Genomic DNA, 12,144 nt, shown 5'->3' with positions numbered 1-12,144 from the left:
CCAGACAGTTTTTACAATAAATCACCATTACTGACAGATGCTTTTACTAACCGTCCAGCTGATAGGACTTACACACGTGTTCCCAAAGCATTAGCCTGGGTCTTTGGATTACTAGTCCAGTGACAATACCACAACTCCACCAGCCATGGGGCAGCACAGTGGGACAGTGTCTCACAGCACCAGGGACCTGGGTTCGATTCCTGGCTTGGGTCACTGTCTGTGTGGAGTTTGCACATTCTCCCTGTGTCGGCATGGGTTTCCTCTGGGCGCTCCAGTTTCCCCCCACAGTTCAGAAGACGTGCTGATTAGGTTCATCGGCCATGCTAAATTCTCTCCCAGTGTACTCGAACAGGCACCAAAGTGTGGCCACTGGGAGATTTTCACAGTAACTTCAATGCAGTGTTAATGTAAGCCTACTTGTGATATTAATAAATAAATTTAACTTTATTTTACCTCTTTGTTTTGGCAAATTTAACATCTTCCGAGATGCAAAGTATCAGTGTGAGAGAGTCACATGCAGGAGGATTTACAATTCCTTTCTATTTTGTGAATGGATCGGTGGCTGCTCACAGCATTTGCCAGAGGGAAGCTCAGCGCTTATCCAACCTGCCAAGCCTTGTATAAGTTTCTAGTTGAAGAGGGCCAGTCTACACTGTAACAACCCCCCACTACCAGGAGGTCCCAAAGTATCCTCCGAGCCTTCCAGTATTAAAAGAAACACAGAACTTGAAATTCTTAAGCTTTTTGCTTCAATTTACTGCACTTTCACCAAAAGAGGAAGTGAAAACAAGAAACAGAAACCTCTCAAAATAACTAAACTGAGGCAGGTGCAGAAGCTGTAGAAAGGTATTGTAAAGTCAAGCTCAATTTGCATTTAAAAAATAGCCTAAGCAGAGGCAAACTAAAACATGTTTTAGTTCTGTGTGGAGTTTGCACGGTCTTCCCATGTCTGCATGGGTCTCCTCCAGGTGCTCCAGTTCCCTCCCATAGTCCGAAGCAGTTTAGGTGTATTGGCCATGCTAAATTGCCCTTTAGGTTCAGGGGTAAATACGTGGGGTTACAGGCATAGGGCCTGGGTGGGATTGTTGTCAGTGAGGAATCGATGGGCCTCCTTCTGCACTGTAGGGATTCTATAATTTCAGTAGTGCTCACTAATCCAACTCAACAGTTCAAAAAACATTTTACAACTAGCTAAGCCCCTCAAAGAATTTCTGTTACTTGTGTCTCTGTGTGGCCAACTCTGGCAAAATATACTCCTAGGGATTTTCCTCACAAGATCGCTCACTTCCATTTGTTCCACTTGGTCAAACAGCCTTTATTACCATTTCCAATATTTAAAAATAAATAATACATTTTTCAAAGAAAATTATGCGTTTTTTAAATGTCCATTAGCTGTGACACTTCAATCAGTTTGATTCAACCCATGTGATTTCAAGGAACAGCTGAAGGCACTGGATACTGCAAAAGCCATGGGCCCTGACAATATTCCAGCATTAGTACTGAAGACTTGTGCTCCAGAATTTCCCATGCTTCTAGCCAAGCAAGTTACAACACCGACATCTACCCAGCAATGTGGAATATTGCTTAGGTATGTCCTGTACACAAGAATCAGGACAAATACAACCCAACCAATTACCTCCCCCATCAGTCCACTCGATCATCAGTAAAGTGATGGAAGGGGTCATGAACTGTGTTACAAAGCGACACTCAATTTAGGGTTCACCAGGGCCACTCAGCTCCTGACCTCATTACAGCCTTGGTTCAAACATGAACAAAAGAGCTGAATATCATAGGTGAGGTGAGAGCAGCTGATTGAGCATTTGATTGAGTATGGCGTCAAGGAGCCTGAGCAAAATTGGAGTCTATGGGAATCAGGGAGAGAACTGTTCACTGGTTGGATCAAACCTACATCTAGCTTGTGGTTGTTGGAGGCTAGTCATCTCAATTCCAGGAGATCACTACAGGAGTTCCTCAGGAGTGTCCTAGCCCCATTGTTTCATTAATGACCCTCCTTCCGTTATGAGATCAGAGGTTTGCTTATAATTGGGCTATGTTCAGCACCATTCATGACTCCTCAGATACTGAAGCAGTCCATGTCCAAATGCAATAACACCTGGACAATATCCAGGCTTGGGCTGACAAATGGCAAGTAATATTCATGCCACACATGTGCCAGGTAATGACCATCTCCAACATTCAATGGCACTAACATTACTGAATCCGCTCAAATCAACAGCTTGGGTGATTACCATTGACCAGAAACTGAATTGGATCAGCCATATAAATATTGCGACTAAAAGAGCAGGTCAGAGACTTGGAATCCTGCAGCGAGTAACTCATATCTCCTGACTGTCTAAAGCCTCTCTACCATTTACAAGGCACAAGTCAGACATGGGAAGGAATACTCTGCACTTGTCTGGATAACTACACCTGCAACAACACTCAAGAAGCTTGACACCATCCAGGACAAAGTAGCCCGCTCGACTCGCATCCCTTCCACAAATATTCACTCCCTCAATCATTGATGTACAGTGGCAGCATTATATACCTGCCAAAATTGCATTGCACAAGCCCACCAAAGCTCCTGATACAGCACCTTCCAAACCCACAACCATTTAGAAGGACAAGGGCAGCAGTTACATGGGAACACACAACCTGCAAGTTCCCCTCCAAGTCACTCACCATCCTGTCTTGAAACTATATTGCCATTCCTTCACTGTCACTGGTTCAGAATCCTAGAACTCCCTCCCTAACAGCACTGTGGGTGTACCGACATCACCTGGACTGCACTAGTTCAAGAAGGCAGTTCATTATCATCTTCTCAAGGGCAGTTAGGGATGGCAATTAAATGCTCATTTAGCCAGTGACGTCCACATCCCATAAATTAATTTACAAAATTACTCATAGGATGCTCGCGGGATGAATCCTTAAATCCTGCAGATTCCAGGACTATCCTGGAGGGATGGGAACTCTACATGTGACTCCTAACGAAAGATATTGGTATTTCTGAGAGAAGGTTATACTATTTCACACTCCTTTGGTTTGTACCTGTGCTTCTGTTGAGAGTCATACTGCTAACACCGAGGATAGGGATAAAAAGAGAAAATCCTGGAAAACATTGAGGCTGGATGGCCAACAGCAGCAGCAACAATAAGAATGGTTGAGAGCTACAATCAAACATGCCGGGAATTTCAACCAAGTTGTATTAAACACAGATGCAGGTTGCAGTGAGTTGTGACCTGTCCTGGGAAATGTGACCTGACACTTACAAGTGAAGTAAAAGCATATTTATTAGTCACAAGTAAGGCTTACATTAACACTGCAATGAAGTTAGTGTGAAATTCCCCTCGTCGCCACGGTCCGGCACCTGTTTGGGTCAACGCACCTAACCAGCACATCTTTCAGAATGCAAGAAACCGGAGCACCCAGAGGAAACCTGCACAGACATGGCGAAAATGTGCAGACTCTGCACAGACACTGACCCAAGCCGGAATTGAACCCAGGTCCCTGGCGCTGTGAAGCAGCAGTGCTAACCACTGTGCCGCCCCTGTGTTGACCAAATAAGGATCGTTTTCTAAATGAGTGCCAGACTTTCCAGCACCACTTATTCCATATATAATGAGGCGATGTGATCTACATGCAACTTGGTATAAACATTTGGGAGTTGTCATGTGCAATTCCATTGGCTATACTCGAAAATTGTTTATTAAGTTGATTTTGTTAGTGGCACACGTAGGCAGACGTTCCTGTGAAAATCCCCTAGTTGTCACACTCAGGCTCCTGTCACTGAGGGAGAATTCAGCATGACAATGTACCTAACCAACACGTCTTTCAGACTGTGGGAGGAAACCGGAGCACCCAGAGGAAACCCATGCAGACACGGGGAGAATGTGCAAACACCACACAGACAGTGACTCAAGCTGGGAATTGAGCCTGGGTCCCTGGCACTGAGGTAGCAGTGCTAACCACTGTGCTGCCCCATTGTAATCAGTTTCCAGTGGTATCATTGGCTGAGTGCCAGAGAATTTGCTGGAAGAATGTGCAAAGTTCGGGATAAAAGAGGTACTTTGAGTATTACATTGGTGACATGTGCCCTGAAGATCATCTTCAGAGAAGAATCACAAGGAAAATCCATATCCAAGGACAAACCTGGCCAGTTCATTGAAATGGGTAGTATTTGTTTTTAATCAAAATTTAAAGTTGAATGAGTTAAAGTTAAGGTTGAAGTTAAATGAATTAAGGGTTGCAACTAATGTAGATTTATGTTGACTATTGGTACCCAAAGTATTAAATAAAGAGAAAGGTTTTGGTTAAGTGAAATCTGAGTCAACTGTCTGTCCTTTATTGGTCACACAGGGGGAAAATATCTGGGGAAAAGGTTTAAAATATTCCAATCAAATAACACTCTGACTTCCTGGGTGGGCATCGATAAGAAATAGCTGAAGTTGCTCTGAAATCAAACCATAAAACCTCACATATTCTCAGACATCCAACCTGAGCTTAAATTAAAAGGGAAGTAGCCCCACATGAATGGGAATAGAGAAGGAGTGACCGATTATTGAATATCAACTGGGTATTTGCTGCGTTTGACAAACAAATGACATAATTTGAGAAGTAGGTTAGTTGGGGGGGGGGGGGGGGTGGTAGGGTAAGGGTAAACTCTCGAGTCAGCCACAAGAAGGGCTGAGTGTTAGAGGAACTGAGCAGGAATTTAGCAAAACCCAGACCCCGATATTGGTTGTTTCCCAGACAGAAGAAACACATGGTACAGCAAGGTACAGCGATAGCCAGCTGTTTACAAGTTACGAGGAAGACAGTCAGACAAAGCGACGTTAAAAGATTAATTAGAACATATGACACTGGAGGATGAGAAGTTACGTGAATCCTGTGAGGTGGGCGGCACAATGGTTAGCACTGCTACCTCACAGCACCAGGGACCCGGCTTGGGTCACTGTCTGTGTGGAGTCTGCACGTTCTCCCCATGTTTGCGTGAGTTTCCTCCAGGTACTCCGGTTTCCTCACAATCCGAGAGATGTGCTGGTTAGGTGCATTAACCCAAACAGGCACTAGACTGTGGCGACTAGGGGAATTTCACAGCAACTTCACTGCAGTGTTAATGTAAGCCTTACTTGTGACTAACAAGTAAACTTTTAATTTTAGAAAAAGTGGTAGAACAGCAACAAGACAGCCAGGTAAGTTTGTTGCACACGGGCAAGTTTCAGACTCAATGTGGGAAAGCTGATCAGAAAACATAGCGTGCAGGCAGTGACTGTGACGCAGCTAAAAGAGCAGCGACTGAGTGAAATGAGGAGTGCACAACATTACAGGCTGTGATTGAAGTTCCACACTGCGTGAGCAGAGGAAACAATCTCCGGAGCTGATCAAAGTGCCAGCAGGAGATTGACGGATTAAAACCTCAGCTGTCGATACAAAAAGGGATGATATCTGTATTGGGACATTTGAGTCGAGATGAGACGGTGATTGCAGAGTGGATTGGAGTGAGCTAGAGGAGGATGCCTGTTAGTATGCTGCACATGGCGATGAGCTGGGGCTCCCCCAACTCCTTTTCTGGAGGCATCAAATCCCTCAGTGTCCCCAGAACCTGCACCCTGAATCCAGTGACCACTAATCGCAAGGAAGGTGAGGAGAGCCTGCATCCAGTTACCTACACAACCCCACTTACAGCAGCACGACTGGGGGGAAAACAGCTAAAATGATCCCTACTTTTGTGCTCTCTGCTGATCCACACACCCGCCCACAAAGGGTTTTACCCAGGCTGGATGTAACGGAAGAGGTGTAATTGTTTAAAGCGTTTGAGCCCTTTGATTAATTCTGCTTTATCCACTCCCAGAACATAGTAGGAGGGGAGTTGGGAGAAACGAAAGGAGCTATATTAACGGTGGCGGGTTATAACAGAGGGGATGCAGTGGAAGATTTAAGTAAGCGTGGACAGAATAAAGGGGAGCATCCAACTGGGTGTGCTGGTCATTTGTTGACTGATTTTATTTGGGAGACAGAATGTGCAAGGTTGCATGGCTGTGATGTTTCAATTGGACAAGAACCCCAGTAGCACACGCTGCAGAAGAGGGAAAGGAGGCACGTGAGAATTTGGACCCCACACTTGTGTGTGTATTATGTTTGTGGAAGCTGCAGAGGTCATAAAACTCTGTGTTGCAGTAAACTTGTGATTACTTTCAGCTTGTTTAGGGAAATGAGCTTTTGAGTTGTGGGTCAGAGCACTTAATTATTGATATATAAAAACTACTTCTCCTCTCATTTGACCAGTTATGCAAGTGCAGCTGCAGGTCCAGCAGTCATCTCCTGTCTTGTTAAATCATCAGACAGATCAGCAGGTTTAAGCCAAGGTTCCCCAAATATACAGACACTGTCTGCACAAGTCCCCCGTGGCTATTTCTGTTGGTGCTTTATTCAGCCATCTGCCAAATGCAACAATTCGCCAGCTCAAAATACCAATTACATCTGCTCATAAAACTGCAACCCAAAATGTGCTGTGCTGTTTGGAGAAGACATGCTAATATAGCCAGGTGAAAACAAACCATGCCCCCCAACTTAAACTTTATAGGCCCCATTTCAAATCTTTCTTGTAAATGTCAAGTAAGCCCACTCAAATTAATTGTCCCTTTTTTTCCACCAAGATAAACCAATATCTCTGGATGTGTTAAGGATAGTGCAGGAAGCCCCCTGCCCTGCCATATCCCATAGGAATTACATTTTATCACAGATCTCCCTACGCTATCCCACCCAGTATCACAAACCCACACTGGGGAAGCCAGGCACTGTTGTGCCCTCAGATTTGAATCTGGTAACGATGGATAAAGAGGAGCAGTCTCTTCTACTTTCCTTACTGGAAGCCTGCCGCACTAGCCCCTCTATTGGCAAGGCTTGTTATCCCTGTCCCTGTGGGTACTGACAAGGCAAGCAAGGTGACCCTTTCAACCGCAATTATCACATTGCACCGTTGATCTAGTGTTCCCTTGTGGTTTGCCTTGGCTTCTCCCACAGATGCTGGAGGCAGGAAACCCCTAGGATTAACAACATCCCCTCTTCCTCCTCCATTTCTCCACAACGGACCAGAATTTGGACCTTTTACAGGAAACATTTTCCCACTCATATTTCTTCTGCCCTTATCTACCTCTTGGACTTCCTTCTCCCAAGCTCACACCATTTGCTTTAATACCCATGCCTGTGTGTGTGTGTGTGTGTGTGGTTGCAATCAAAAACAGTACCATTTCCCTAAACAAGCTGAGGAGGAGATTGTGAAAGTAATCACAAGTTTGCCGCAACACAGAGTTTTACGACCTGCAGCTTCCATAAACAATTCACCAATTTGGCCAGTGAGGAAACTGGATGATTCTTGGAGTTCAATAAAATGACTCCATTAATATCACCAACAGTAGGAACTAGTTTCTCAGACAATGATGAAACAGGCTCCACAAGCGAGATGTTTTACTATTCCTCGATATTAGTCATGGGTTCTGGTCTATTCTTTTAAATTGGCAAAGTCAGTATAAATTTGCTTTTACGTTTCAAGATCAGCAATGCACACGGACTCATTTACCCCAAGGGTTCCATAACTCTCCATCATCTTCTTTTGGAGACTGGCTAAAGGGTTAGAGCTTTTTCATGACCTGATTGTTTAAACCAGTGTACAGATCACCTCCCTCTCCAAACTGATATTCGGGAGGAATATCTTCAATTAACAATAAACCTGGGAAGGTACAAATTATGAAATCTCAGGTGGTGTATTTGGGAACTGTGTTAATCCATTAGAACAGAAGCACGTTGCATCAGCTGTGCAGTTATCCCTTTCAAAAGATGTGAATTCACTTCAATCTCCTTCAGGGTGGCACAGTGGTTAGCGCTGCTGCCTCAGTGCCAGGTCCTGGGTTTGATTCCCGGCTCGGGTCACTGTCTGTGTGGAGTTTGCACATTCTCCCCATGTCTGTGTGGGTTTCCTCCGGGTTCTCTGGTTTCCTCCCACAGTCCAAAGATGTGCTTAGGTGGATTGGATATGCTTAACTGCCCCTTAGAGTCAGGGGGACTAGCTAGGGTAAATGCATGGGGTTATGGGGATAGCGAGTGAGATTGTAGGACTCAATGGGCCGAATGGCCTCCTTCTGCACTGTAGGATTCTATGGTTAATGGAGTATTGTCGATATCATATTTGCGGCTTTGCTACAAAAGCCACCCCAGTATCAGGTCTTTTGAAGAATGCTCCATGGCAGTGGACTTGACAGGCACACACGGGCTGTTTCGGAATGAAAACAGGCTTTCGCCTTGGCTCCAGCGCTGCAAGTACCAGACCCAGAACTCCCATTTGCGCTAGCGATCACAGCGACAGACTCAACAATCGTGGCAGTGCTTCTGCAGGAACATCATGGGAGAATCAGACTGATGGCTTATGCCTCCAGGCCCCTGATCCCAGTAGGGTTCACAAAGTGTGAAAGACGTCTTCTTGCAATTTCCTGGGCAGCGCAGCATTTTTGTGATACAATTGGGCTTAATCCTTTGAACACACTGACAGAACATACTCCCGTTCAGTTGTTTTTTGATGGACGAATTAGAGATTACAGTCATTCAAATACGCTTAGCACGGTGGAATTTAATGCTTCAGGGGCAAGATATTACAGTTAAGCGGACTAAATTGCCCATTTTCTTAGCTGACAATCTAAATTACAGTGATGAGCCTCATGAGCATCAAATTGTGGCAACAAATGATCCCAAGAGACCATTTGTTCCAAAACTAAAACGGGGAGGGTGGGGGAAGGAGCCCTAAAGACTGCAGGTTCTGGACATATACTTAACATACCTGTACAGAGGGATGCCACTAAATGGTCTTTGAATGTTTTTTTGTTGATGGATTCTCTGCGGTGGAGGATAACAATAGAAAGGCAGGATGTGGAATATATCTTCAGGATTATTGAGTAATACGTTTTGCTGAGTTAGCTCTAAAACTACCCAGTGCTCAAGCTGCTGAATTGTTAACTGCGGTTTGTCATCCTGATAAGTCTGTGTTTTCAGCAGATACGTATTCTGACAGCACGTATGTCTGCGAATAATTTAACTGACTCCCTGTCACTGTGGGAAGCGAGAACTTTTGTTTCAGCTGATGGAAAACCTCCACTGTCTGCGAATATGTTTTTTCAAGCTGCCCAAGGACAGCAATATGGGATTGTTAAGGTTAGGGCAGATTGTTCATCTTCTCCAGTTGGGAATTCTCGAGCAGGTGAATTGGCAAAACAAGGTGCTCGAGGCTGGCAGCCCCCAAATGGGTAAACAGACAGATGCTGTTACTGTTACTCAGGCTAAAGTGGGAGATCTCAAACAGGTCCAGGACAGTGATGCTATTTTTCCTACTTCTTATGGAAAGATAAGTTATAACTCCAGGATGGACATGTTCTTTAAAGTAGACAGCATGTGGTGCCAACTCAAGGTCACAATCAATTTATCAATATCATAACACTCAGGGTCATCAAGGAGCAGAAACAACTCCTTGATTGATTTAAATGGCTGTAACGATTGCCTCTTGTGGATAAGCCCTCAAAGCATTATGTAGACAATTGAGGATGTGCTCAAAGTAACCCTGATAGACACACAAGTAAAGAGGAATTCAGGCAAACAAGAGCAATTGATGGACCGTGGACTAATTTGCAAATAGGTTATGTTGGTCCTTTACCACCATGTTGGGGAGGGTATATCCTAGTAAATGGGGTGAAGAACTCCCTACCCAAAGGAACACAGACGTTTCTGGAAGAACGTGCAGAGCTTAGGAATAAAAAAGTACCTTGAATCCTTTTCCTCATTGGAAACGCGAGAATCACGTTTGCGACGTGTGCCCTGAAGATCATCTTCAGAGAAGAACGAAGAGCCACAGGGAAGATCCACAATGTGGATCTGGCCAGTTCGTTCAAATGGGAAGTATTTGGTTTTCAATTACAACTCAAAGTGCATTAGAGTTAAAGTTAAATGAGTTAAAATTAAGGTTAAAGTTAAATGAATCAAGTTAGAGTGTTGCAACTAATGTAGATGTATGCCGATTATTAGTACCTGAAGGGTTAAATAAAGAGTGTTTATAAAATAAGTGTTTAAGTGAAATGTGAGTTGGCTGTCTGTCCTTTGTTGGTCAAACAAGGGGAAAATAGATGGGGAAAAAGGTTGAAATATTCCAGTTGGATAACAGCATGCAGGAGGCCACATAACTTTAAAACTAGTAAATGGGAATCGGAGCCTCAGGCAGGACTGCAAGTGTCACAGAGCAAGAAACAGAGCTATCATTTCAGCTGGTGGTCTTTCTATCTTTCAGTTTCCCCATGTGCACACAGTCTTTTGCTTTTGATTAGGGACAGCGAGTAATAGGGTGTACATGGCTAACAACACCTGCTTGAGGCCCCAATTCAAATGTGCTAAGTTTAAAATTCATAGAATCCCTACATTACAGAAGGAGGCCATTTGGCCCATCAAGCCTGCACTGGCAACAATCCCATCCAGGCCCTATCCTTGTAACCCCCATGTATTTACGCTGCTAGTCTCTCTGGTATTAAGGGACAATTTAGCATGGCCAATCAACCTAACCTGCACACCTTTGGGATGTGGGAGGAAACCCACACAGACATGGGGAGAACGTGCAAACTCCATACAGACAGTCACCCGAGGCCAGAACTGAACCTGGGTCCGCTGTGGCGCTGCAAGGCAGCAGTGCTAACCACCGTGCTGCCCAATATGAGGTCCTGAAAATAATTAAGAACTAGGAGCAGGAGTAGGCCATGTGGCCCCTTGAGTCTGCTCCACCAAATCTAACAGACAGAAACAACTCAGCCATCTAGTGCCACAGATCGGTAGCATTCAACTTTGGTCAGTTTATTTTCAAAATGCTGTTGTCATTTTTCAAAGGTTTACAGATGTCCAACATCATGTTTCCCCCAGCCTCTAAATGAGATGTTAAACTGAGGTTCCATCTGCCTTTCCAGGCAAATATTCAAGATTTCATGTCAGCATGTGAACCAGGTATATTGCCATTATCTATTGTAATTTCTACTTACTCTATTTCATAATCTTCAGGTTGCTTTCCATCACGGCAACAGCAGCAGTAAACAACGATGCCAAGGATTATTAAGGCACCTATTACACCCCCAATAATTCCACCGTAAAAGCCGAGGTTCATTGAGGCTAAGAAAAGGAAAATGAAATTCATATTTGGATTATTATTCCACATTAGAAGTTCCAGAAAAGTTTTTTTTGTACAAGTCTACATGCATAGATTCCCTCTTGTTAACACTGTTTTAAACCCCAATTATGTGTAGTGGAATTATGTCTTCAATTGAGGACAAAATGGACAGGGACATGCGACCTGTTCTGTAATCTGCTTGACAACAGCAAAGAGGGCTCCAGATTGTGTTACTGGGGTGATGGTGGAAGATTTTCCAGGTTGGAGACAATAATGGCAGTCTTGGAATCCACAACGGGCAGACTCAGTCTCTCAAACTTCCAGGAAGGTGTTGACAATGTGAAGTGGGAAACAATTGTGCTTTAAATTGTCCACTTAGTTTCAAGGTGAAAAAATTGGCCTCACAAGGGCAGCTATTAGCATTTCTGTCTAGATACAAAGCCCATGTGATTCACATTGCCATGGGGAAGGATGCAGAGGAAGCCATTGTCAAGATCAGTTTACAAACTTCCCTCCAAACCAATATCAGATAGGTCAGACAGAAGAGGCTATTTTGGCTTTGTGAACTTCCACAGTTGGATGTGGGAGGGAGACAGTCTCTAATGGAACAGACGCATCTTATAGCCATCTCGTGATTCTGAGATGATTCTCTCTGGTTCCCCCCTCAGACAACGATTAAATCAATTTTTATTACTGGTGGGAAATTCAAAAAACTCTCTGGAAATGGAGGAAAGCGCATGGAGATATTTACTACAGTTACTGCTCAGAGAAACAGCGATTCAGGAACCCTGCTGAAAGAATGAGACTACAAAGATTTCACCTTTTTAGAACATAGAACATAGAACACTAGAACACTACAGCACAAACAGGCCCTTCGGCCCACAAGTTGCGCCGATCACGTCCATACCTACCGAGCCATAGAACTATCTGTAAATCCCAATCCCATTAGATCCCACGTA

General features: G+C 44.2%; 1 protein-coding gene across 1 annotated transcript in view; it reads right to left on the bottom strand.

Moving 5' to 3' along the window:
- gpa33a (glycoprotein A33 (transmembrane), paralog a) overlaps positions 1-12,144 on the bottom strand; it is a 46,174-nt gene that overhangs the window by 1,309 nt on the left and 32,721 nt on the right. The window contains exon 6 of the mRNA XM_080203455.1: positions 11,061-11,187. Coding sequence (XP_080059581.1) covers positions 11,061-11,187 — 127 coding nt within the window. The remainder of the gene's footprint in view (positions 1-11,060; positions 11,188-12,144) is intronic.

This window comes from Carcharhinus amblyrhynchos, chromosome 15 (assembly GCF_965287045.1).
Source record: "Carcharhinus amblyrhynchos chromosome 15, sCarAmb.v2.hapA, whole genome shotgun sequence".
NCBI lineage: Eukaryota > Metazoa > Chordata > Chondrichthyes > Carcharhiniformes > Carcharhinidae > Carcharhinus > Carcharhinus amblyrhynchos.
This window is presented reverse-complemented; position numbering and strand designations above follow the sequence as displayed.